The sequence below is a fragment of the Sebastes fasciatus genome, chromosome 14 (assembly GCF_043250625.1).
Source record: "Sebastes fasciatus isolate fSebFas1 chromosome 14, fSebFas1.pri, whole genome shotgun sequence".
In the NCBI taxonomy this organism is placed as follows: Eukaryota; Metazoa; Chordata; class Actinopteri; order Perciformes; family Sebastidae; genus Sebastes; species Sebastes fasciatus.
Genome location: NC_133808.1, coordinates 11,568,103 through 11,596,020, shown reverse-complemented (window position 1 = coordinate 11,596,020; position 27,918 = coordinate 11,568,103). Strand labels below are relative to the sequence as shown.

General features: G+C 41.1%; 2 protein-coding genes across 4 annotated transcripts in view; both read left to right on the top strand.

The window, feature by feature from the left end:
• The window catches only part of cmss1 (cms1 ribosomal small subunit homolog), a 341,858-nt gene extending 318,757 nt beyond the window's left edge, over nucleotides 1–23,101 (top strand). For 2 of the 3 annotated variants that reach the window (XM_074658834.1, XM_074658833.1), the window contains 9 exons: nucleotides 18,811–18,947; nucleotides 20,294–20,365; nucleotides 20,464–20,599; nucleotides 20,700–20,759; nucleotides 20,850–20,952; nucleotides 21,042–21,102; nucleotides 21,187–21,274; nucleotides 21,363–21,451; nucleotides 22,760–23,101. In XM_074658834.1, the coding sequence (XP_074514935.1) occupies nucleotides 18,811–18,947; nucleotides 20,294–20,365; nucleotides 20,464–20,599; nucleotides 20,700–20,759; nucleotides 20,850–20,952; nucleotides 21,042–21,102; nucleotides 21,187–21,274; nucleotides 21,363–21,451; nucleotides 22,760–22,843 (830 nt within the window). In that variant the 3' untranslated portion in view covers nucleotides 22,844–23,101. The remainder of the gene's footprint in view (nucleotides 1–18,810; nucleotides 18,948–20,293; nucleotides 20,366–20,463; nucleotides 20,600–20,699; nucleotides 20,760–20,849; nucleotides 20,953–21,041; nucleotides 21,103–21,186; nucleotides 21,275–21,362; nucleotides 21,452–22,759) is intronic. The other variant, XM_074658835.1, reaches the window with a different exon arrangement.
• A 317-nt stretch (nucleotides 23,102–23,418) lies between these two features.
• On the top strand, nucleotides 23,419–27,865 carry tmem30c (transmembrane protein 30C). The gene is made up of 7 exons (XM_074658830.1): nucleotides 23,419–23,800; nucleotides 24,049–24,165; nucleotides 24,487–24,594; nucleotides 25,091–25,181; nucleotides 26,529–26,675; nucleotides 26,754–26,966; nucleotides 27,188–27,865. The coding sequence occupies exons 1-7, from the start codon at nucleotides 23,603–23,605 to the stop codon at nucleotides 27,373–27,375; spliced, it is 1,062 nt and encodes a 353-aa protein (XP_074514931.1). The 5' UTR covers nucleotides 23,419–23,602; the 3' UTR covers nucleotides 27,376–27,865.
• Nucleotides 27,866–27,918: the final 53 nt, after the last annotated feature.

Here is a 27,918-nt window from a genome sequence, read left to right as displayed (position 1 = left end):
ACATTGGCACACACATGCAGACAACTAGTCTCCTCCCAAGGCTGCAAGCCCAAGTCTCTACACAGCTAGATTACAGAGTGGACTCTGATGGTACATGAGCCGAGACAACCCGGGACTTCGACACAACAGCTCCCGTCGCGGGCCTCAAATTGCATAGGAGAACCAGTGACCACCTTCATGTTAGACCTAGCTATACCCGTAGGCCACATCTAAATGTGCTCTCTATTTCTGAAGGGAATCTTTCTAACCCGCAAGCAAACCATCAGCCCATTTACTTGGTTTAGAAGAGGGCTTCATCCTGTGCTGTGTGGTGTTGTTGAATTGGGCAGGCGGGTGCCAATTTAGGCCGTACATGTAATTGCATGTGAGTGCATGTTTATGTGTTTACAAGGGAGAGTGAAGAGAGCCAGGCTGGCCGCAGGGTCTAACCAAGTCCAGGATGTAATGGACTGTGTCTGAGTGGAGTAAATCTAAGTACAGTCTTGAGGTCACATACACTGGGGGTGGTAGGAGCGCAGCGGCCAACAGCGCCTTTGCTCTCTCACTCAGCCATGAAGAGCATTACAGACCAACATAGGCTAAAAGAATTTAAGCCGGCACAAGTGTACATCACAGAGCTCAGATCTGGCTTGTTCCAGTGTGCTGAAATACTTTAATCCCTTAGCCTCTTCTACGCTAGCTGTAAATCCTCATCTCTTTTACATTGGGAGGGATTCTGAAAGGCAATGGATGTTTCTACGAGTCTAGCTTCAAGGCAGGCTACCAATTTAGTGGGAAATAGGGAATATCAATGTTGTCTTAGCGTAGGCATTCATCTGAACCTCGAGGGTTTGGTGCACCAACCTCTCTCTGTCCTCCTCCAGTAGAGTGGTGAGGCCGTTGCTCTTATGGATAAAAGCTCTATGGCTCCTCTCTTGGTCCTCCAGCCTGCGTAGGGCGCCGCTGTGAGAGCGGGACACCTCCAGGAGCTGCTCCTGCATCCATTCGGATGAGCGCTTCTGGGCCTCCACCAAGTGGTTGAGCTGAGGGGGAAAAGGGAAAACAACACATGGATGTGGAAGAGGAAAATGTTGGTGTAACTCCACCTGTGGAAGGGTTGCTCAGTGAGAGGAAGGAGTGCCTACATAGTGTGTAAATGTAGCAAGTGAAGCTCTTGCTACTGTAAAACATGAATTTTAAAGGATCACCCAAATTACAATAAGATGCATTTCCCACTTTCTTGAGATTTAAGATTTCTTTCTGTGCAGTACAGGGATTTTATTGAAACAATGTCCTGGTTACTTAGGATAATCCACAGAGGTTTTCATTGGAAACTTGTTCCCCTAAAGAATAAAACCGTACAAATCAATTTAGAGATTTATAGCCTAATCATTGCAGAAGAATAGATCCAGCACGTGTAACACCTGTAGTGCAAAATAGCAAATTTGTGCAATGATGCAGCCCTAATAGATGCTCTTTTGTCAGACAGTAATGCATTCCTCCTCATTAAATTTGATCACCCGCTCCATATGGTGTCTAATTTCTTACTATTGGCTGTTGGTACCTCAGCAATTGGTTTTTCGTACACATCCTGCAGGTGGTCCTGCTGGGCCCGGAGGGAGTCTCTCTGCAGGGCTCTGAGCACCTTCTCCGGTCTGCTGAAACCATATTGGGCCCCCAGTAGAGCTGTGTCTGTCTTCTCTGATTTCAACACGACGATTACCTCATCTCTGGCCTATAGTGTGACGAACATTGCAGTAGAACGCTGGCTTTAATTCCAGTATATCTTATGATGAGCTACAGTCACACACGGTTTATGTGACTTGACTATACAGAATGACTGTTTATGTGGGATATGAACAAATGGCCCTACCTGTAGTTCTCCCTCCAGAATACTGAGCAGAAACAACAAGTCATCACGGGACAGGTCCTCTCTTGTGTGTCTGTCCTCCCTCTTGTCTCGTTTGTTGGCCCTCTGAATAGTGATTTTTGGGGGCTGCGTGGGGTGGAGAGGAGGCTCTGAGTTGTGTTTCTTTCGCTCATCTTGATTCCAAGAAACCATTTTGCTGCTTTTACCAAGTGGGTGCATGGCTTTAAGTCCAGCTAGGAAGAACTGGAGAAAGATAAATTATTGGAAGTGGCAGCTGAACATGGGGACATGAGAAATACGTGGTCGTAGCGGGTTTAAAGCTAGTGAAGATACTGGTACCGTATGAAACTAGAAAAACCCAAGTAATCCATTGGTGTCGTACTAGCTTGTGGCAAAGGAGGCTAAATAACTCTCCAAACATGAGCTAAATTTTGGCGAGGAAAAACTGGCATGGCCATTTTCAAAGGGGTACCTTGACTTCTGACCTCAAGATATGTGAATGAATCGTATGAATATGTTTTTTTTGCTAAATGCAGTACCTGTGAGGGTTTCTGGACAATATTTGTCATTGTTTTGTGTTGTTAATTGATTTCCAATAATACATATATACATACATTTGCATAAAGCAGCATATTGAGTATGATAAGAGTACTAAATACTTGACAAATCTCCCTTTTAAGGTACATTTTGAACAGATAAAAAATGTGCGATTAATTTGCAATTAATTGCGATTTATCATGGACAATCATGCGATTAATCGTGATTAAATATTTAATCGATTGACAGCCCTAGTTTAAACATTTTGTTTTGTAAAGCACTTTGAGCTACATCTCTTGTATGAAAAGTTGGTGTCTTTACAGGACAAGTGGTTATTGTGAGGCTTTAATAAGTGGCCGTCTGATGCAGATTATATAAACCTTTGTGGCTTAATCCAAAATCAGAAGGCATCTTGTCATCACAGTCAGTGTTAGTGAAACGGATAGGCCCGCGCCTGGCAATACTTTGCGTGAGGCTTATGTCATCTCATAGTCTTACTCTTAACACATTTACAGCAATCGCTGTCAGCTTGGCAGACAAAGGAACTGAAGGTTGCCAGAAAGTAGGAGTACCATGATTATTGACCACATGAGAGCGAGAGGTGTGTGGGTGTGTGGTATGTGTTAGTTATTAAAGCAAATCACATGAGCTAAACAGCATTAGCTAGCTAGCCAGCGTTCTCTGACTTTGTGTTCTCATCCCATATTTAGAGACAGAAAGCAAGCAGGTTCATATTAGTGAAAGATGATGTCATCGCTCTGCTCTTCAGCTCTGCGTCTCTAGTCCAAGCTCTCACAGCGGCTGGGAACGCCTAGTTGTTGGTCACGTTTCTTTAGATGAGTTACTAAAGGTCCTTGTGTTTCCCACCTTGTGGAAATTGCGAAAAGCAATTAGGTGAGGTATTAAAAAAAAGGTCTGGAGGTCTGTTATTTCACTGCAGTTGTTTTAAGACCGTGATTAAGACCTCCTCAGACCTTTTACTGGTATTGTTAGAAATCCTGTTACTGAACAGAAAAGAGACTTTCTTTCTCTCCCCCCTCTCTATTTGTCTCAGTCGTTCTTTCGCACACATACGCACAGACAGGCAGCATCTGCTTGTTGTCAACATGGCCTGAGAGCAACCTTGAGTCTCTCTAAACAAGATGAACAACACTGGTACATAAGGGACAAACATTGTGTAAGGAAAAACACCAAACGGAAAGCAAGACTTTTATAATAGCTGAGTTCAAACTGTAGCCAATGGCATCCCTCAGCTATTGAAACCTTGCGAGTGTTGGCTTGCTTTAATAGATTGTGTCTGCATAGAAGTATTTTCTGTTGGCCTCCACGTGGAAAGAGAGCGACGATCTCAGCCGCCCTCCCTTCCTCTCACCCTCTCGGTATCAATCAGGAAGACGGATGAAGCTGTCTCAGCTGTCCCTGCGTTCCTTTTACTCCACTTGTTTTCAGCGACAGGAAGGGATGATGGAAGCTCTTAACAAAATTACTGAGGAGTTTTCATTAGGTCACTTTTAGTCTATCAAAACTTGCTGCACTCTGGAGTTCTATTCCCCACAACATACAGAACAGGACCATTCTCTAATGCAATGTACTACAAAAATGATCTTCTCTTAATTTGGTATTCTTTGTCCAGAGGGCCAGATTCAAAGAAAGAAAATGGTTGAGGTTCAGGATTAAAGAGAACCTTCATCAGGCAGCTTAAATGGGTTCAGCCCAGGGTTGGTACAGATCAAGATGACGACGTGTAGTGGAGCTGATGGGAGTTGGTGATCTTTGGCGCGTACTCTCTGCTTGAGGCCATTTCTATTTCTTTACTCTGCCCATCTGATGGTGCTGTTAATGCGAGCAGTCAAGCCAAGACACATGCCTCCGTGTCCTTGCTCTTGGCCTTCAGTTGACTAATGGTGATGGTGTCTGAACACTTCACAATGCTCTCTCTCTCTCTCTCACACACACACACATATACACACACAGATGGCATTAGTCAGAGTGTGTTCTTCTTTAGTGTTCTCCCAGTGTCTAGACGAGCACATGCACACACGCTTCCACATGATGCCAGGCATGTGAAAATACCTCTAAACTCAAGTTCTGGCTCAGAGCCAGAGTCTGCCTTAATGATAGGAGCCAGGGTCGCCCCACTGAGGACTGTCCGCTGGCAGGCAGGTTGGCAGCCAGGCATGTGGTTGGCCACCTCTGTTTATTTATCCCAACACCACCCAGGGCAGCATGCCTGCATCCTTCCTGCCTGCCCCCGTCTAACTCAAAAGGGCACCGGCTGCTCTCCGAATACACCATTAAAAATCTCACTTACCGCACTCTTTCCCAACCAAAAACTGGTCTACACATGCACACAGGTGGTATCTAACAGTAAAGTGAAGTGAAATATGGTCATGTTAACTTATTTTCGAGTAATTATTTAATTGCCCAAATAAGGCTCCAAAATCAGGCCATAAAAAATGGCAGGATGACAAACTCGTCCAGCAATCAGTCTTAAAGCAGCTTTAAGCTTTGTTTATACCCGCGCGACACCGTGGCGCTGGCCTCCATAGATGGCACGCTCGCTACGAGCTACGAAATGCCAGGGGGTGTAGAAACATAACAGCCTGTGGATAAACAAGAAGTCAACAAATGTTACAGGAAGAACGTTACGTGAATACAACTAAGGTGACCATAAACCCACCTTTAAGCTGGGGACACACCAACCTGACATAAAAGAACTCGCAGCGACGAAGGCTACCTGTTGCGTCGCCTCACGCCGCCTGTTGCGTCGCCTCATGCCGCCTTTGTCTTGGCCAAAAAGTTGCACTCGAACACACGACTCACACTCACCACTTAGCTTTGTTCCAGATGGCCATGTCTTTGTGTAAATATCTGTTTGTTGGAATGATCAGATGAGATGAAGATGAAAAATGAGAAGATCCTTCTGTGTTTTTCCTCTCGTTTGCTTGCTTTCCTCAATTCCGTTTCTCTTCTCGTGCACTGAATCGCCAATCAGAGTGACTTCTCCCACCGATGGACGGCGCCGCCAATTCAACACGCTGAATCAGCCAAAAAAAATCCGACACAGGCGGACTAGAGCCGGCAGTGCGGGACACACCGAAAAAAACTAAGCCGACGGACGCTCACCGACGGCCCGAAACTGTCCGACGGCCGACCATTGGCTTGGTGTATCAGGGCCTTTATTCTACTAATGTACAAGGGAGAGGAGAGGGAAAGAAAAAACAGTATTTTTTCCCCTGAGTCTCGTCCCCCCACACCCCAGAAGGAAACAACCTGGCCCCCAGGTATTTTTTAAGTTTGCGACCCCTACTCTAGCAATTCATTCTCCATGAGCAGCTCATATCCACTATATATCCACCTGTCATGTGCGGCTGGCTCAGTCTATGCCCTGGAGTCCTCTTTGGCTTCCAGTTTCCAGGGTCAAGTTGGCACGGCACTCTGTAATACGCACTCTGTATGGCTGATGTATGCTTTGGCACGAGCAGCACAGTACACTGCAGGCATGGTTGGTAAGAGTGTTGTAACAGAAATTATACAGTTTGCAAGCCAGCTAGAGAGAGAGCGGGAGATGTTGAACAGCCTATAAATTAATTTTGTCGCCAAGAATGCCGCTGTTGTACTTTATGATTATGAGTGTGGTTAGGCTGCACATATTGCTAAATGCTTCATACACTGATGACTTTAGCATAAAGACAGAGAAGATTAGTTCAGTTTATTACATTTATTTATATCAGGGACCACGTACAAAAATACATTCATCTCAAACGAGCTAATTTCCATCTGTAGTCCATGGGACATTAGATGACAATCAACCACATTCACTGCAACTGTTATAGTCTCTGTTTAAAGTGGGAATGGAATTAACCATAGTTTTCCGCATATTCTATACAGTTTTGACTCTGTGTCTTGACTTTGTGGAGGTATCAGTATCGGGAGAGATCCCTAATTCTAACGATAAAATAATGTAGTTTTACCATGATTCTTTAATTCTTGTTTATATGGCATTTGCAACCCGATCTCATGGGAGGCGTATAAATAGCATGACATTACAAGGACAATCCGCGTGTCACAAGAACGCATTTTAGCCTTTTTGAGTGTAATTTGTACGTCTCTTTTTGCGTGTCATTTTTAAGCCACGCAACAAAACTACACCAACGGCCGCAGTTAGGTTAAGGAACATCATGGTTTGGCGTACAATAAGTACATAAACTAAGTAAAATACGTACGGAAACAACATTACAGAAGTACGGAAAACACGTCACAACCGTCACTAAAAAACACGTCAAAATCATCACTAATGTAACTTCAAAAATAACTCATAACTGTTATTAACTCAAATAACAGCGCTTTGGACACGAACACCGGTCTGGAACACCGCTCTCCTGGTTCTGTTTATTCGACGTGCTTAGCATATGTACGGGGATGCGTTTACTAGGGATGTAAGAAAATATCGATACACATGAGTATCGCAATATTATGTCGTGTGATACTGTATCGATTCTCCAAAACACTATTGATTTTTTTATTAACCCCTTAAAAATCGGGCCTGACCGCTATTCGATCTTTCAGAGGTTGTAGCTGGTTTTTAAAGGTAGCCTGAAGTTACTGGCATCTTGGGAAACTACAAAACCAAGGGAATTTATTGGTACCAACCATGTCATACTAGCTTGTCATTAAGGAGGATAAATAACGCTCCTAAGTTATACAAAATTTTAGTGAGGAAAAACTGGCATGGTGATTTTCAAAGGGGTCCTTTGACCTCTGCCCTCAAGATATGTGAATGAAAATGGGTTATATGGATACCCAGAAGTCTCCCCTTTGCAGACATGCCCACTTTATGATAATCACATGCAATTTGGGGCAAAAAACATGTATTTTTTTGCATGCAGTATACATCACAATTCGCAATATATCCCCTTGCTTACAGTATCGCAATATATTGCAATAAATTGAATCATTACCCCTGTATCATGACACATGTCGTATCACCAGATTCTAGCCAATACAGAACCCTAGCGTTTACATTGCAGTCAATACAGACTACATTGCGTACAAATGACACGCCAAAAGCAAGAATAGTGTTCTTATTGCGTGCTAAAGTACTTGCGAATTACATTGTCAATTTTACGTCAAGATTGTTTTTCCTGTTAATGCATATTCATTTATGTTGCCAGAGAAGGATTAAAAAACTAAAGAATGCTCTTGGAAATATTTCAGCTTTTTTTTTTTTGCAACTGTGTATGTCTTACATAGAGCAAGGATGATTTATAAACAGTTATTTTCCGCCTTCAACATCATTCCCTTTCATTATTTGGGTGTGTTTAGTTTGATGCACCTGACAGAAGATGTTAAATATTTGAGTATGGCTCCCATTCCCCTTTTATCGCCATTGATAAGTTGTAAGTGCCAGTTGTGGCGGTGTTCCTGCCGTCTGTGCTGTTAAAGGCTTACACGACTACTAAATGTTGAGTTTGGGGTTGATGAAAGGGTACAAACATTTTCTTATGATAAAGATTCCTGTGATCTGAACCCTCGGCTGCACTTGGAAGAGCACACTTCAGTGCCATCAGTTAACAGCCGTATTAGTCTGTCAGTCTTCAAATGATGTTTGAAGTCTAGATTATATAGTGCTGGTTGTTGAACTAAAATAAAATAGTGAGGTTGAGCAAAACAGCTTCAACAGTATGAGGTAATGCAGCACTGTGCTGTTTATACAGTATGACTGACTTAATATAAATTATAATATTTAAGTTTTATTTATAGCAACTAGAGAGTTGAAATTAGACTTACCAGCTTAATAAATGTTTTTCTTGTTTTTTTCTTTCCAACTGGATGTATTTTGGTTATTTGTTTTGCATGGTTTGTTGTATGCTAGTAGGTGGTCTTTCCTACATTATAGTGATTAAGGGCTATAAATCAAATGGTAAACATAGCTGTGGAAAGCAAAACAAGGACCATTTGGCGGTCAGTGATGTAATGGAATATGGTCTACGTTGTTTTGCGATGATGTAAGGTTTGTCCTCTAGAAGTTATTTATGTTGAGCAAGACTTGATGGAAGCTCACTGAGTAATCAAGATGTGAAATTCTACCATTTACTGTTGATTTTGTGTGCTGGTGCTAACACAATTAACCCCTATCCTCACTCTGATATCAGATTGCTAGATTCCACATGTATTGCATCAGTGTCTTGTGTTGGCGACTGGCGACAGCAGTGTTACAAATGTCATCCATATGAAACCTGCTGTTGGGGGATTTGGAATAGAGCAAGAGAGGAATGGATGCAAAGATAAGGATTGGTAAAAAGCAAAGGAGAAGGGAAACAGAGCTGTAACATTAATAGGAAGAGTAATGTCAAAAGCCTAAATAATCTTTGGGCCAACAACACTATCCACATTATGTAAGTTGCAATATGCTGACAAGGCAACGTGAGATAAGGGTTTCCTCATTTGGTCCTTGTGGAAGCTTAAAAGCTTTGGGTTATTTACATTACCTCATGTCTCTGATTAGCACCTCACTGTGTGACATCATCAGGAGCTCCTATCACACTCTGCCAGCCAGGATTGGCTTGACTCAAACACGTGAATGTCAGTCTGGCCCTGTCTACAAGTATACAGTAATTTTTAACCCCTCCGTTAACAAAAAAAATCTGTCCACATGACCTTTATTTTACAAAATATCTCCGTCCATACTTGAACGCAAAACGACTCCAAAAGCTCCGCTCGCCGTAATATTTACATGTCACCACAAGTGAAATCGCAAGTTAAGGGTCAAGGAGTTTTGTTACCACCCTTCTCACTCCCTTTCCTTCGGCTTCATTACAGTCAGTTCAATGACAGTTATTGTTGGTTGGGGGCTGGGATTCCTGGTCAAACTGCATGACCTTCATCACTCTGCTGTCATCAATTGTCTCTTTAGGGAGGTCATTCAGGTTTATGTCCATCGCCCTTTTGAGTGCTCCCAACCTTGCCTTCAATCGCCATTCAGCCTCAACATGTCTAATGTGTTACCTGCTTTGACCTCCTGTGACTGTAACATTTTTCAAATGTAAAGTAGTAATTAGTCCGAGCAGTCCTGAAAAAACTTTAAAAAGCCGGTAGACCACCATCTTTGTTATTGTTTCTGGTGCATGCTCATTACTTAAAGCAACAAATGAGGAGAGGACGTCATCGTTTCCCAAACGCTCCATTTTACACGTCCGCACAGATGCAAAGTAACCGCAGTGTTTAAAAATCTGCACTTTAGAAGGCGTTTTTTAAAAACATACGTTTTTGTGAGCCAAAACTCTGTTTGCGTGTGGCTTTTTAAAAAATATCTGTATATGTGTTGCAGGGCCTCAGTGTCCCAATTTATGTTTGGGGGCTATACCACATAATGCAATGAATGATCAATAGAACACGGCAGCTGTCACTGAAACAAGTCAATTTAACTTTTTCTGTGATTTACCACTCTTTCTGAGACTAAATTCCTGAGAGGCAGACATCATAGATCAGATCATAGATCATATAATAAACCAGATGTTTGGTTTAACTTTAACAGAGAAAAGGCCCAGCTGAGACGTGACAATACCCACACATATGATATCCCAAGACATTAGATGGATCTGCACAAATTCATTCCTTCTACCCTTTTCCACCCAAATTAGTGCATATATGGAGTTTTTTTTAAAACACTGGAAAACTTGCTAAAAATAGGCGATTGTCTCATTTCCCAGTAGATGAGTATGGTTTTCTGTTTTTTTCTGCTGTGTCATGTTCTGGTGTGTCACGTTCGCCAGCCGGCATTGGAAGCAGGGTTACTAAACAGTGAAAATGTTACGGTGATAACTTCTTTTTTTTAATCTGTTACGTATTCAGTCTCTCTTACAAACTCTCGGACCAGAGTTGGTGGTTGTTGGAACAGTGAAAAGACAGACAAAGATGGTTTTATTTTTTATTGTATTATTTTTTTCTTCTATTGAGTTTGAATGAAATGTGTTTTACAATGATCAGCAAGGTAAAATTACTGTTGTCCGACTGGACTCTGGTGGCTTAGAGGAGAGCATATTAATTGTATCTTTTGTACGTAAATACATTTTATTACACAGCTTTGTTGAATACTCGATCCTGATTGGTCAATAATTTTTATTTGACCTTTATTTAACCAGGTAAAATCAATTGAGAACCAATTCTCATTTACAATGATGACCTGGCCAAGAGGCAGTAGCACAGTCCACACAAGTGACACAAACAGCACAGATACAATACAGTATGACAAACACATGAGAAAATGGCTAAAAACAGCATAGGTAAATTAATAAACACTATGTACAAAAAAAGGCGGATTACTGGATGTTCTTTGTAAAAATGGAAGAGAGAGAGAGAAGTGAGGGCTGGTCAGCAAGTACAGCAGTCAACTATGACTTGTTGCAACTTTTGTTTGAACATGTTGAGAGAGGTGAGAGCTGTTAGTTTGAGCGTGTTTTGTAGTGAGTTCCAGTCATTTGCAGCGGCAAAATGAAAGGAGTTATGACCAAACACAGTACGGACTTTTGGAATGATGAGCCTAATGAAGTCATGAAATCATGCCGTTCTACAGTCTGTTATTTCTTTATAGCAGACCGTTGCTATGTATATCAGACCGTTTCTATGGGCGCAGTTCTGATGTCGGACTCTGGCGTACCGTTTTTGTGTCAAATTATTGATTTGTTAAGTAAATGGCTGTGTAATAAGCGGGATAATGTACAGCTAGCGGGTCATTGTTGTGAAATAAACCCCGACAGGGCGATGCAAGACCCATTCGCTATTCCCACTCCGTTATCCCTTAAATAATTGTCCAAATCCCTGTTGATTTTATTTATTATATATTCACTTCAACGCGCGTCAACATAGCATCGCACAGGAAAAGGGGTGAAAATTAGCGTGTCCACCCGGGTGTCACGTTTCCATCAGTGCTGATCGGAGCTGGAGCAGATAAATACCTGTGACTACTGCAGAGTTATTTGACCCGGGAATGAATGCCGATTGTAACCTTTGCCACTGAAGACAAAAGCCAGATGTTAGTGGGTGTTAGTGGATTTTTTTTTTGTACAGTGGGAAAGGGGCTTTACTGTTTACTTTATATTTATGCAAAACAATTGATGGGGGAATTGTAAATCATCCAGATTTTATGAGTTAATAAGGTTTGAGTCATGTGTGTGAGGGAGAATATGAGTGTGTGTGTGTGTGTATGAAGTACACCACGCCTGTCACAGGAGATTTACAGGAAGTCCTGCTTTGTATATCCAAAATATGCTTGCAACACTCTTAAATAGATCATCACTGTAGCCCTTACTGTGCATCCAATACTCCTCCTGCTGGTGATACTCCATCCCTGCACATGTTTAAGCCATGGTTAAATGTCCTGACAAACCCTAACAAGAGCAAGGATAGCCAAATAACAGCTACTCCTACCCCATCATTTAGCAAGCTTGTAAATCAAGCAAGACACTGTGAATCCTCCATGGACTTAATCTTATCTTTATTTCAACTCCAGTTAGCCAGTGTAAAAGATTTAACAAGTCCCTGGATTAGTGACACAACAGTCAACAAGTAATTGAATACGGAGTAAAAATGTTAACACGATGGACTGAATGGGTTGGACAGCAAAGCGTTGGAAGCCAATGAATTTTTAACCAGACCGGTATTGGACTCTGCCTCTCCGCTATCCTACTACAGCCTGCTTGTTAATTTTGTGCATGCAGCCTAAAGTCCCCATTGATTTAACAATAACACGCGCTCAAATTGTGGCTTTAGAGAGGAAGCTGCAGGCCTCCAAAACCAATAACTGCTACGCCCACTCGCACACACGCACCACTCCCAAGATCAGTCAATACTACATGTCTTGAGATGAGTTATTGATTGTTTTAAACAAGCGCTGAATCGATTCCATGGAAGAGTATCATATTGTTTTTATAGGAGCACACAATAGAAATATTGCACGGTATCTATATACGCCTGTATATAATGGGACGTGTTTGGGTTGCAAGGAGATTAAATGGTCTCTTATCCCTCGGTGCAGACCAAAGTGGTATCTTTAATCAGACTAATAGAGTAAACTGTGTTGATGATTGAGAGCTTTTCTGAGGTCATGGCCGACACAGTTTTAAGCAGCTGCGTAGGCAACGAGCCAGTTTACACGAGTGAGCACATCACCCTTAAAAACTAATAACCAAATCTGAGTGCCATTTGTCTGAAAGTGAAACAATCAGCCGTTTCCTGGAACCAGTCAATTGATCCTCTTTACATCCAGTCAGCGCCATTGACCATCCATTAAAACCAGTCACCTCTATTGACTGACCCATTAAAGATGACCGAGCGGCCCCATTTCCCTGCATCTGATCCTTCTCAACAGCTATCGACTTTCATTGATCTATGGCTATCTGAGCTGTAAGCTCAGTGCCTTGTGTGTGTCTGAAAGCATACTCTTTTCCTCCTACTGACTCCACCATCTGGAGCGAGAGTGGCATGGAGGATATTGGGGGGTAAGGCTTAGGGTACATTGAAGATATTGACCTTCTCATAGATCAACGTCTGCTCTCTTCAGGCAACACTTTAGACTTATTGAAATGGGGTTCTCCGCACATCCTCCAGCAGCATTCAACTGAATCGGGTGCTTTTCAGTTTGAGGACGGCAAACTTCCAAGGGAAAAAAGGGTCTGGAGCACACTGATTGATTTGCAGCCTTTAATAGTGCAAACAGACTAATGTTTCGACACTTGCTGTATCTTCATCAGAGTCAAAATGGACTAAGACATAAGTGCAATCAGTGTTCTCCAGTCCCTTTTTTTCCCTTTGGAAACACTTAAGACTTTCCTCTCTACGGTTTTATTTATCTGGTGTGCATTTAGTTGGCCTCTGTCATCTTTGTCACAGCCTCCATTTATTCACCATCCTTTTATTCTTGGCTAATCCAAGTTCTTTACTTCCTGGGAGAAAGGATTGCTACAGTCCCATAATAGTCATTTGTATTGCAATTTAAATGGAGTCTATTGATTTTTATATTGCCCAAGGTGTTGCATTTGGCATCAATCTGAATGCAAAATTATGCGGGGAAGTTTATAAAGTACAGAAGAGAGATTTTCTTGCCCTCTCACTTAACTACAACAATACCTGCACAATCCAATGCTCTCATGTAAAGAGGGGTGAAAAATTCAAGGTGCTAAATACGACATTGGGAGCATTTCTATTGCCTCTCAACATGGCCGGCTCGCAGCTAACGGTGCTAACGGTGCTAACAGCGCTAACTATAGAAACAATGGCGAAAGTGCTGACAGAGATAACAGTGTTGACGTGAGGGGGAACCGGAGGGTGGGTACTACGCTTCCGCGACGGCACCTTCGGTCGGGAGGGCGTTGTCAGCTCTGACAGCTGTATGTGCGCAGTGCAGAGTAGCGACCGTGTGCTAGCCAGAGGGGCACGCTCACATGCACAAACATGCACTAAAAACATGCATGGCAGGCCCGGCGATGTCAACAAAGCACGGAGAAGCTTGGATTGCAACACAAATATAGGGAGAGTGACTTCATTCTCTGCTCAGGTAGACATTACTCCTCTATATCTTTACATAGCAAATAGTTGCTTGCTAAATGAGTGTAGAAATATAACTACAGATGCTTCTATAGGTGTACAGCATTATACAATTAAGCAAGTAACTAGTAGACAGTGGTGCAGGCCTTCGCAGTCACCAGAACTTAACCCAGTAAACACCAGTGGGAGATTTTGGACCAAACAGTGCTCTTCATCACGGTCATCAAAATATTAAATGGAGGAATATATTTTGGAAAATCCCTCCCATAGAACATATACCAAGCAGCATACGTCAGGTATGTTGGGCTGTTTTACTCCAGCAGTGATATATAGAACCACATTAGAGCCACATTTACTAAACCCTGTGCGTCTCATTTCAAACCCTTATTATTGATCAGGTAGGCGCATCATCCTCAGCTCAGTCTGCTTGTCATTAGAGGTGCACTTTGCGTGTGATTAATCAGTGATATGTGCTTCTCGCCATGCATTTTTGAGGCTTTAATAAGCCAGGTGCTAAATACAGACAGATTGGATGTACAGATTGGATGATTTTACATGAATCGGGCCCTCAGGCCCTCCATAAAATGTAGAGCCCCCCCCTAATAAATGTAGTGGTTTGACAGAATTTACAAATATGGAGGAAACCAAAGCTAATTTTCAGTCCATTACCCCTGACCTCTGGATGACCTTGTTGTGATCTCTTATCTTGCATACAGTACAGGAAACTGACCTTAAATAAAAGCACTTAACTGTTCTAATCCAAAATTGGTCAAACAGAAATATCTAACCAGATACTTATACTCTGATCTGGATTGTCAGATATGTATAGATGTATATGTATAGTGTAGATGTCATACTTGTGATGCAAGGGGACTGATTTAGAGAGGAGAAGGTGAGTCGGAAATATTTGTGTGGTTGGTTGCATTGTTAGTGACCAGTGTAGACAAGGGCTGTCAATTGATTAAATGATTTAATCCTGATTAATCACATGATTGTCCATAGTTAATCGCAATTAATCGCAAATTAATCATACATTTTTTATCTGTTCAAAATGTACCTTAAAGGGAGATTTGTCAAGTATTTAATACACTTATCAACATGGGAGTGGACAAATATGCTCGCGTTATGCAAATGTATGTATATATTTATTATTGGAAATCAATTAACAACACAAAACAATGACAAATATTGTCCAGAAACCCTCACAGGTACTGCATTTAGCATAAAAAATATGCTCAAATCATAACATGGCAAACTGCAGCCCAACAGGCAACAACAGCTGCTGACTTGACTATGACTTGCCCCCATGACATGGTTGGTACCAATGGATTCAAAGGTTTGCTAGTTTCATATGATACCAGTATCTTCACTCTAGCTTTAAAACTGAGCCCGCTACAACCTAAAAAATCACAAGTTGCGTTAATGCATTAAAGACGTTAACTTTGACAGCCCTAGTAGAGATATTTCAGTACTGTACTACAGGGAACCCAGTACTCCTCTTGATACCTCTGTGATCTTACATTGTTGACACGTATCGGTACAAAACAATATGTGTATTATGTCCGTTGTGTTAAGTGAGTAGAAGCACCCTTATAGTTGATGAATTAACGAGATGGCTCATTCCCTACATAACACCAAATCAAATCCATGCTGAATCAGCAACTCATCACCTATAGAGCGTTGCTGATTGCCTCCTCGACCAGTGTGTCAGGTTTGTCTTTGTGCTAATGGTGAGATTAGAAATGTGTTTTAGGCTTAACATCAGTGTGGCTGCCCCGTCAGCAGCTTCCACTCATCTGAGGGTTTTGGAACTCCTGAACCCACAGGCTTTATTGTATTGAGTATTTCACAGCTCACTGAGCACAAAACGGCCCTGTCAGGTGATTGCATTTTTATGTTGTCAACTCAAGCACATAAATTGCACCTGTAGATGGTGCAAATCATATTAGAAAGGTGAACTAATTGCAAGATTTGTTCTCGCAAGCTAGACATTTTACCTAGCTGCCTTGCTGTAAAATATTTGCTAATTGGTTAAAATGTCTTTATCCTTCTCACACTCAAAGCTGCATCCACACACAAGTAACCCAAAGCCAGATCCTGGAAAAAATACACTTACCTGCTGCAGGACAGGTGGATCTGTACCGCTTGCTGGTTATATATCGGCCTGGCCTTCAATTATAATCCATTTATCTCCAATATGTTGAAGTCACCTCTGTGACCAGTCTTCCTTCTTCCCTTTGTCTTCTGTTTCCTGGTCTTTGGCACCTGTGTATCCTCACTTTCCTTCAGCATTAGAGAGAGAAAGGGATGAGTACTAGCAGAGCAAGAGAGTGGGAAAACGATTGCTTTGGCCCATCAATAGTGGGAGTGGTCTTTCAGCAGAAGGAGTGTTTGACCGGACAGATGACTGTAACAAATAAGGATGAAGGTCTGGGAGTGAGGGATGAAGTGGAGAAGGGGTGTGGTTATTGAATAGGCCTAATTGAAAGAACAAGACCTGCAAGGGAGAGTGATCCCTCGTCCGTCCTTTCCATCGTCCTTTCTTTTTATGGTCCTGGAAAAACAAGGGGTAGAGGGGCGTGATGATAATGATTGGATGAATCGATTGTGAGATGGCAAATTAGAGGACAAGGCAGAAAATCTGGCGACGGGTGTTAGTTTGTGTTTTGGGAGTGCTTTTGGCCTGAAGCAGCAACCCACGGTGCCCGGTCAGAGGCATGTTCAAGTGTTTTTCATCACTGTTATACTGAACTCACATATGCTTTTATAGTTTCAAAAAAGTCTTCTTTTTTTTTTCTTTTTTTTTAAGCGTTGCTCAGTATAATACACATTAGGAAATGATGCTGCATGCACACAGCGTCGGCAGAATGGGAAGAACAGGAAAACCATATTTTCACTCTCTAGACTGTCACACCCATAGGTCTGAATCAAGAGTTTGAGATCAAACATATTCCTTTAAAACTAATTATAATGGTTGTACTATGATGGCTCTTCCTATATATACAGTTACATTTCTATATTCTGACACACATATTTGTAAAAATGAAAATATGTCATACAACAGGTGTGTCTTTTTTCCATATTGGGATTTGATATACAGTAGATTACTTATTTAGAAGGGAGTTTTAGACCCAGTTTATTGTACAAATTAAGTATTAAATATTTCTTCTTTCCTTTTTCCTCTACCTCAATGTAATGATATATTTTTGAACGTAGGATTTTCTGATATATGAGATGATGAATATGACATAAAATAACATGTTTGATATTTAGAAGTATGGCTTTTGTATTACTGTTTTTATGTACTTTATCAAGTTGTGAATTGTTTGTGGATGTTTTTTTATCACTCTGGTGTTTTGGATGAACTACACCTGCCATCATAGAGCATGTTTGCCTATTGGTGTGCTTTATGTATAAATATGGTTGTGGTTTCCACTTTTTCAAACACTTTGACCTGACAAAGATCCAAGCAGCATTGAAACATAGTCAATAAAACATTATTGTGGCATGGAGTAGTATGCAGTCGTTACCTTTTTCTTTTAAGAATCGGAAAACCTCCCATTATTCTGACTTGGGAGTGTTCATGCACGGTTACCCCTTCTGCTAATCTTGTATCACGTCATTTAAACAGCCTAAATTAGCTGCTTTTGCAGTGTTATGTATTTCGAGCGATTTGTTGAAAATTAAAACCAGATGCAGACAAACTGTGTAAAGCTCTTTTTAAATTAACTGAACTGTTGAATAACTATCAGTGTTAATATTGGATTTTAACTGCCGGCAATGGTGGCTCAAACATTTTGCAAATGGTTTGTTGACACTTCTGCAGTTCTTTTCACCAAGTTGGAGATATTGTTGCGTCACAGCACAGGTATAGCAGAGCATCATGGTAATATCCATCCATCCATTATCTGTAACCATTCATATTTATACCATTTCAAGCCCTTGTAGCCTCTCACAATCAACCATTTACCAGTTGACGTCAGTTAAGTCCCTGAAGGTTCAGGTCTTTAGGCCTTAGGGGGGATGTTGAGATCTTGTTGGTCACGCTGCAATCAGTGAGGTCACAGCAGGTGTTTTCTATTAGTGGTTTCATGATATAATACTTGTTTTGGTGCTACCGATTCGTTTTTGGCAAGAAGGAGAACTACAATGAAAAAGTAGGAATTTTAAAAATGCAATTTTAAAAAAGGGCACTGCAATGAAACCCACGGATTTATTGCCAAGTTCACTCTGGCATCTGTTTTTTTAAAGTATTTTTTGAACAAACTTGCATATTATGCCAGAGGGTCTGAGCATGACCTCATCGCATGAGGCGAGAGGTATGCACAGAGAAGTGGTAGCAACAGAGAAGCTAAATATAACCACATGCTCGGATTGAGGTCTGCTACATTGTTGTTATCTCGGGGAAAGTTTTGCGTACTTCTGCTTTTTCTGTAGTGACTGAAATGTGCTGCCTGGAGTACACCTGATGAGAGACCTAAACAGTCTGTAACATGATGTGCAAATGCCAAATCTCTCATGGAGAGTATGACAAACAGCAAAACCTAAAATGTGTTCTCAGCTCTGTGTTGCCTCATCTTAAAAAACTGTGAACATTTTAATATCTGTTGAAAATAAATCTAAAATGTACCCTTTACCCCTTACCTTGTTCAGCTTTGTTGTCCTTGTTTTTAGCTGTTTTGTCTATTTCTGTGTATGTACATTGAGAGCAACAACAACCAAAGTCAAATTCCTTTTATGTGTTCACATACTTGGCCAATAAAGCTGATTCTGATCTTGATAGTTTTGTTTTTTTATCTTGCACTACTCCCAGTTGCAAGTTAACCCAAATATCCACCAGAAATGTACTGAGGAAATTTCTCCCTCTCTTTTTTTCCCAGATGCGTCTGAGGCAGAGGAGGAGACGCAACAAGAGAAACAGCCGACAGAAAAACCAAACACAAAGACAAAACCAGAGAAGAGGAAGAGTGTGACAGAGAAAACTGTTCAGGCCAAGAAGAAGAAAAAGAATGAACAGGTATTCTACATTCCTGTGCAAAAGCTGCCAATCAGAAGGTTTTTATAGTACACCTAATTAGGAAACTGTTTTCTTCTAAACCACTATATTGAAATTGTCAGGATATTATTCGGTGTTATTACACGGCTTTGTTGAATACTCTATTCTGATTGGTTAATCACAGCGTTCTACGGTCTGTTATTACTTTATAGCAGACTGCTGCTATGTATAGCAGACCGTTGCTATGTATAGCAGACCATTGCTATGTATAACAGACCGTTGCTATGTATAACAGACTGTTGCTATGGGCAAAGTTCTCATGTCAGACTCCGGTGGACCATTTTTGTGTCAAATTTATTGATTTCTTAAGTAAGTATTAGTGTAATAAGTGTGATAATGTACAGCTAGCATGGTCATTGTTGTGAAATAAACCCCTTCAGGGCGTTGTTTATTTCACAACAATGACCAGCTCGCTGTACTTTATCCCTCACAGATTGAATAGATAATCAGGAAATGTATCAAATTAATAGCACAAAACCTGTAATGTTTTGTGTCATGAGTAATAAAATAGTAAAAATCAACCGGTGGTGAATATAACCATGTGATTTATTGGCCTCGTGTATGCTTTGGAGCTGGAACAATTAGGCAATTAGTTGATTGACAGAAAATAAATCGGAAATGATAATTAATTAATGGTTTGAATAGAAGTGTCAAACATTCTCTGGTTCCAGCCTCTCCATTGTGAGGATTTGCTGCTTTTTTGTTTTGTACAGTACACTACAAGATGTTTCTGAAAACATCTGATGGGGGAAATAAGCATAACAGTAACAGAAAATTGATTCATATTTGATCAGCGCTGCCTAGTTTGACCATTTCAACGGAGTTTGCGAGTGATTGACAGCTGCCTCCGTTGAATGAACAGCCAATAGGAACGCTCTCTCTCTCTGAAATGACCTTTGGCCAAAGTCTCCTGTCACGGGTTAGATGTTTTAAAGCCTGAAAACAGAGCCATGAGGAGGTGCAGAAGTCTAGTTTTCTCTCAGAACACTTGAATTACAATATGCTGAAAGGTTATTATGAAATGTTTTGCCCAATGATACCAAAAATATATTGCCTACTGCAGGTTTAATTGCAGCCTGTTTATTGTAGATCTGTTGATGTGGTCATAGCATGTTGATGGACTTTAATTATGTATTACACAAACACAAATTTGTACTTTTTCTTTATGCTATAATGAATTTTTACCCCTGAGGATTATCCGGGATTCATTTATTGAGTTCATGATTTTAAAATGCATCCAAAACACTGATTAATAAACATCAAGTACTTTGCCTCAATTTTGTGTTCTGTCTGTATTGTGTTCACAGAAAGAGTGTATTATTCCTCCGAAGAAAGAGACTGAGGATGAAAAGTCAACAAAACCCAAAAGGAAGAGGAAGGTGAGTGTGGTGACACCTGCTGTTTTCAAAGAGGTACAACAGTCACTGTTGGCTTTGTCTGTGAATATTACTGTACATGACTATATTTTGTTTACCAGAAGAAGAAGACAATCACAGATGTCTTGTCTTCTTCGGAGCCAAAGGCAGGCTGTCCGGCTGACCTGCAGAGCCTGGTCACGCAGTACTTCTCAGACAAGCTCTCTGTGATCGAGCAGGAGGAGCTCAAATTGCTGGGTGAGTCAGGGCGAGTCCCCTTTTAACTCGGAAGTTCAGTCAATATCTGCTGATCCATTGATTCACTAAGGTCACCGCCTGTCCTCCCGCATCTTTCCAGACTCCGGCTTCCTGACCAGTAATGACTTGACGCACACCCTCTCCTCGTATCTGAAACAGGGTGAGTGGTGTTCTAAAATAAAAATCTTCCATTAACTGTTTACTTTTTGAACACCCATCTCACTTTTTATTTCGTCCTTTTTCTGTTAAGTTTGTCCCAAGTGGTCGAAGATTCAAAAGAATCACACAGAAAAGAGTTCCGTGGCTCTGCTCATCGTCTGTAGCTCCGCTCTCCGAGCCATTGAGCTCATTAAGTAAGTGACGCACCGGACATGTTTATTGAATTTCTTCTCTTACAACCTTTTTATTATATTTACATGATTTTGTTTTGTGTTATTTTCAGGCAGCTGACAGCCTTCAGGGGTGAAGCCAAAGCAATAAAACTTTTTGCAAAACATATAAAGGTAATAGAGCTGTCAGTCAGTTCATTATGATGCATGTTGGTTTTTTTCAGAACCATATTAACAGTTGTCTTTATGTCTGTACAGATAGAGGAGCAGGTGAAGCTGCTGCAGAAGGGCGTCACCCACATCGGAGTAGGGACACCTGGCAGGATCAGCGCTCTTATTGAGAAAGGTAAGGTTGGACACAAATAGTCCTCCTGTTTCATAAGACCTCAAGAGCTTTGAAGTTAATCTGTATATACTGTTAATTTGGTCCCCAGAGGGTTTGAGCCTGCAGGCTTTGAGATACGTGGTCCTGGATTGGAACTGGAGGGACCAGAAGCTCAGAAGGATGGTGGACGTTCCTGAGGTGAGCCACTGCCCCCTGCTGGGCTAAAAAGATTTACCTTAACTCTCAGTTAAAATCAGTGGTGGAATGTAACTAAATACATTTACTCATGTACCGTACGTATGTACAGTTTTGAGGTAATTGGACTTTACTTGGGTATTTCCATTTTATGCTACATTATTGGAGGTACTTCTACTCCAATATATTTTGAAGGCAAATATTGTACTTTTTACTCCACTGTTTTTATTTGACAGCTTCTGTTATTTGTCACTCTGTAGTATTACATTGCCAGTACAAAATATAAATCAACTAATGAATTATAATGTATTATTATAGATTAAGCTAGCTTGCAGTATATAAAGTAGCTGAAATTAGCCCCACCTTTTACCAGCTAACATTAAGTGATAGTACACATTAATGTATTAAAGGTAGGTAGGTAGAATTGGAGCAAATATGATTTTAAAAAAAAGTCTCATTTTACAGTTAAACAGTACACTACAAGATGTTTCTGAAAACATTTGAGGAGAGAAATAAGCATTACAGTAACAGAATATGAATTCATATTTGATCCGCGCTGCCTAGTTTGACCGTTTAATTGGAGTTCGTGAGTGATTGACAGCTGCCTCCGTTGAATGTACAGCCAATAGGAACGCTCTCTCTCTGAAATGAGCTGTGATTGGCTAAAGACTCCCGTCACGGGCTAGATTTTTTAGCCCGAAAACAGAGCCATGAGGAGGTGCAGAATTCTAGCAATCTCTAGGAACACTTGAATTACAATATGCTGAAAGGTTATTATGGAGTTTTTGCCCAATGATGCCAAAAATATTCTGCCTGCTGCAAGTTTAATAATAATAATCCTGTAATATAATATATTTTTTTGCTTAAGTAAGATTTTAAATGCAGCATTTTTACTTGTGACGGAGTATTTTTACACTGTGGTATTAGTACTTTTACTTCAATACAAGACCTGAGTACTTTTTCCACCACTGAGTTTAACATGTGGGCAGGATTTGTGACATCACGACTAGTTTAGAGGCCAATCATGGTCCAATATGCATCGTGGGTGCGTGATATGGGAACTTGAATCCTCCACTACACAGACACTTAGAATGGACTTTTCAGTGAAGTAGGAGACATCTTGAAATGAACAATATTTGCATATTCATATAATCTGGATTTTTCAATGAGGGAGGAGATGTAGATGTAATTTAAAAAATTTCAAACAAACTTTTTGTGGAAAAAAACATCAGATGCAAATTATTAATCAAAGCAAGAGTATTTTTTTCATACATTTCTGTGTTAAACACCATACGTTCATGTCTGTTTCAGGTCAAACTGGACTGTATGAAGCTGCTGGAGGGTGGTATCCTGAAGGGTTGTAAAGAAGACAAAGTCAAAATTGGACTATTTTAACTGCACATTGTGGATACACTTTGCTGTGTGCTGATAATCCAAACGACGCCCCGATGTTTGAAGCTACGTATTGATGTTCCTCGCTCCATGCTGAGGGGCCTCATCCTGTTTGTTTTCCCTTTGTGTCAGTGTGAGATCTGCGCTGTGCTTTTACTATTTTCAGAGGCCGTGTCAAATGTGTGGTGTTGTTTGTTCGCTGTTGTCGTCCAAACGCGACGTCCCAGTGTGATAGATGGAATAAACGGACTCGGAATGAAACCGGCATCCTTTTGTTTGTTTAGTCTGACCTTGGGAAGTCCCTCCTGCTGAGAGTGTGAGGTCATGAGTTTACTTGTCCACTAGGAAGTCCCATTTATCATAACATCCTTTGATAAAGCATGTTAAAGCAGCACGAAGGGGGACCAGAAGCAACACATTATCTCTGACGGCAAATTAAAATATATGTTACATGATAAATACACTAAAAGGAACCTGTGCTTGTCTTGTAGGAAGGAAGCACGAAGCATAAACACAAAGAAAAATGGAAGTAACAGAAAGAGGTAGTTAAGTAAAGGACTGTGGTTAATAAGTAACAGGCCACAACGGTCACCCCCGCCCTAAAAAGCCTGCTGGGTAAATCTCTTGGCAAGCAGAGTGTTGTGTGTGCAGAGAGATATCGCTGAAATAAAGAACGGGAAGAGAAGCGCCTTTCTCTGACACACTTTTTGGATCTCCAGCCGTCTCAAGTTCCTCTTCTGTCCGCAACCGGAGGTCCCTCTCATGGGCAAAGTGAAGGGCAAGCCTGGGCCCTTGGCTCGGAGGCCAGACAACTCGGCCTTCAAACAGCAGAGGCTACCCGCCTGGTCTCCCATGCTAACAGCTAACACTGTGCTGCCCTTCTTCTACTTCATGGCTTTGACATGCATGCTGCTGGGAGTATGGCTGCTTCTCACAGTGCAGAGCATACAGGAAATAAAGGTGAGTGTTTATGAAAACTTGCTTATTTAGTAGTTTCTTTTAATATGTGGAAATGTTTGTAGTAAAACACACAAAGTATACCTGTGTGTGAGAAGGACAAGGAAGAGACCGAATGCCCTTGTGTGCAATAAAAAAAGGGAGTGACAAAGAGTGGAAAGTTCCAAAGGTTGTGTTTTGAGTTTGGTAAACAGGAACAGTTTACGCGCAATTTATTCTACTCTTTAATTAACTCTCTTCTGTCTATTCAGCTGGACTACACAGAGGCCGGGACGTGCCATTTATGCTTTGAAAAGCGTAAAAATGTGAGCAACGCAGCGCAAACCTGCACCTGCACGGTGGTGTTTCCCATTAAGAAAGCATTAAAGGTAACAAATCTCGATGTCTGACTACATATAGTGTGAAAAAGCAATCTCAAGTTTGGGTTCACTTCCAAGCTGGTTCTAGACGCCTAAGGAATGCAAGTATGGTTGAGGGATCTGAAAAGGCTTGTAAGAGGATCTTGAGTTGAGATTTTTCTGTCAAACTACTATATTCCAAGGTCAAGTATTAACTTTCACACTCAATATCCAACATACCCCATTTCCAGTGCTTTCACATCGTGTCCATGCTGTAAATCTTAAAGTGAGTCAAAGACAGAATTCAAATCCACTCCTCTGCTGATGATCTGTATCCTGCTGCTGTTCCAGGGAGATGTCTTTTTCTACTACGGCCTCCAAAACTTCCATCAGAACCTCCGCAGATACATGGACTCCAGAGATGATGGACAGATGGTTGGCAGGAAGAAAAACTTAAAGGTACTCCACACAATATTTTGTTTTAACTTATCACAATAACATTGTTAGGACACTTTCTTTACTTTGGCAAATGCCCCGAGATAGCTCGTTTGAAACTGAAATGAAACATTCCTCCTTTGTTTGCCTTTTGATGCAGTGGTGGAGGAAGTATCCGGTATCTTACTTAAGTTAAAATGCCGTGATTGATCAATCAGAATTGAGTATTCAACAAAGTTGTGTAATAAATATATATAAAATCATATTTTGTAAACTGATCACATGTGTTGCATAAAACTTTAATCTGGAAAGTAGTTAATTACAGCTGTCATAAATGTGGGGTAAAAAGTACAATTTGCCTCTTTGAAATGAAGTAAAGTAAAAAGTTGTCTAAAATGATACACAAGTATAAAAAAAATACACAAAATTGATTGAACGTAGTACACCACTGCTTTGATTCTTACTTTTCATTGTTAAATAATCTTCCTGAGGTTCACCATTAACTTTGTTTCCTGACTAGGCACCAAGTTCATACTGCGCGCTGTTTATGAATGACCCAAATGGACTCCCCATTGCCCCCTGTGGTGCTGTGGCCAACAGTATCTTCAATGGTAAGCACCACTCATAGCACACATCATCAATCCTCCACTTTATTTACTCTTAAAGGGTAACTTAATAAGTCATGTTTTGTGTCTAACTTACTAATCGGATAACAGTTTCTGAAATTGGTCCAGCATTGAGGGAGAGCGCTGTAGACGGCAGCTGCTCACAGGCTGCAATGTAATCCTATTGGGGCAAGCTGGCACCATCATTTACGTCCACTAAAAGTGCTTTTTTTTTGCCATGACAGCCTCTGATTGTTATCTAAGTGTCTGACATTATGGAAAAAGTCTCGCTCAAGGAGAAGTCTCGTTCTGAAATCTGGCGAGGTGACGTGTTGCCGGTGGACAACGGTGGAATAGAAGAATACATTAATGGTGGAAACGCAATTGCCAGCTAGGTAGAGTTTGTTGTGTTGGAGTACAGAAAAAGTAGTTTAGTGTTATCTAAAATATTTTCAATGTCATGGCTGAATATTTAGATGATTTCCACAATGTGGACGAGGTCTTTGAATTTGATGGCCACCCGTGTTTTATGAGTGGTGGAAGTAACAAAAATGAATTGATAAAAATAAGGTTGATGAAGACGCATGTGAATTGAAATATGGAGTCATAAAAAGGGATGTGAAATAAAAAATGGAGTGATAATTTATAAAGTGATTTGATTAATTTGAAGCTGATTTGACTAAAACAGTCGTGTAATGATGAAAACAGAGCCATGTTTCATCATTCATCTTTCACAACACAAAATTGCCGTTTAAGGAAATTGGCCTCAAGGAAGTAACAAAAAATAACTGACGAAAAGGGAAATGATGAAAATGTATGTGAAACTGAAAAATAGAGTGATAAATTGTCAATTGATTTGATAAACTTGATTGTCATTTTATTTGAAACAGTGTTGCTCTGATAATCAACTGTCGACCATTCATCATTCACAACCCCCGACTGACATTTATCGTTTACGGCACGCAATTTTTGTTACTTCCGCCTTATCAAAAAAAAAAGAACACGCCCATACAGCGAACCGCTACTCTCGACTTTGCAGACAGTGTAGTCAGCGGGTGTGGTTTTTGATTGACATTTTGGTCGGAAGTAACAAAAATCTCGTGCTGTAAACAATGAGTAAAGGTAATAAAAATGTTTTATTTCTCTGTAGGGTCCTTTCCATAATGTGTCAGACACTTATAATAACAATCTGAGCCTGTCAGTGGCAAAAACAGGTACTTTTAGTAAACGCAAATCCCTCAATACTGGACCAATTTCAGAAATTGTTGTTCCCGTTAGTTACTTAGACACAAAATACATGTCCAGGTTGAAAAATACCAAAGTTAACCCTTTAATTCACATCTGTTCTCCCAGACTCCTTCACTCTGACCTATCGAGGTCCCAGGGGTCCTCCGGTTCCGGTCCCTCTGTTACGGAAAAGCATCACCTGGTATACGGACAAAAATGTCAAGTACCGCAACCCGAAGCATGACAACATGACACTGGCTCAAGTGTTTGAAGGTAAATGGGGGGATTAAACACAGAAACAGTATCAAATCAGTGTCATTCATCATGTCTGACTTGTGATTTGCTACATAGGTACAGCACAGCCTCTGTACTGGCAGAAGCCTGTGTATGAGCTCGATCCCCACGACCCGAACAACAACGGCTTCATCAATGATGACCTGATCGTCTGGATGAGAGAGGCAGCCTTCCCCAACTTCAAGAAGCTCTATGGGGTTTTATACCGAGCCAGCAAGCCCTTTACTAACGGTCTGCCGGCGGGGAATTACAGCATCGACATCTCCTACAGTATCCTTTCACTGCTGTCAGTGACGTGTTTTTCATGGGAACTTTGGCGTGGGTTGAAGTAGGTTACACATGTCCCATTGTGTGCACTAGTTTCCTTTGTCTTATCTGCTGTTAAACACAAGCATATGGACAGGGACTATTTTAAGACTACGGGCTGCCTATTTTCCACCGAACTTCTCTTTGTGATCACCTATTTTCAGCCTTGACCTCTGGCTTTCCAGACTTCCCCGTGCAGTACTTCCGAGGCAGAAAGGAAGTGGTGCTGACCACGCTGACCTGGTTTGGAGGTCAGAACCATTTCCTCCCCATCGCTTACCTCGTAACCAGCTGCCTGATCCTGCTGATAGCCGTCGTCCTCACGGTGGCATGGTGCAAGTTTGGGAAGAACGGGAAGAACATGGAGGAATGAAGGGTAAGACGTGCACTCGGATGATGATGATGAGGGGTGAAAAACTCACAAGCAGCTGAAAAGTGATAATTGTCGTGCTGATTTAAAGAGACAATAATCTGAAAGGACATTAACATTGATGCGAGCAAAATGAAGGTTAGGGAGAATGGTTTTAAAAAGGAAGTTCATGTGTTGGAAAACCAATGGAGGATCAAGTTTGACATCTGGAAAATGACTCCCTAATGACCCACATGTTTCAGGGCTTTTACTGTGATGGTGTTGCTCTGAAGAACCCACTGAAAGCTTGTTGTGTTAGCAGAGGCTTCAAGCTTTCTTTTTACGTGTTGATTTTACTTGATGAACTTTTGCATTTTTTAAATACACACCATACTGTCTATGCACTAAATATGTTTTAATGCCACTAATTTGACCTCAATATATGTGAATGAAAATGGGTTCTATGGATACCCACGAGTCTCCCCTTTACAGACATGCCCACTTTATGATAATCACATGCAGTTTTGGGGCAAGTCATAGTCAAGTCAGCACACTGACACACTGACA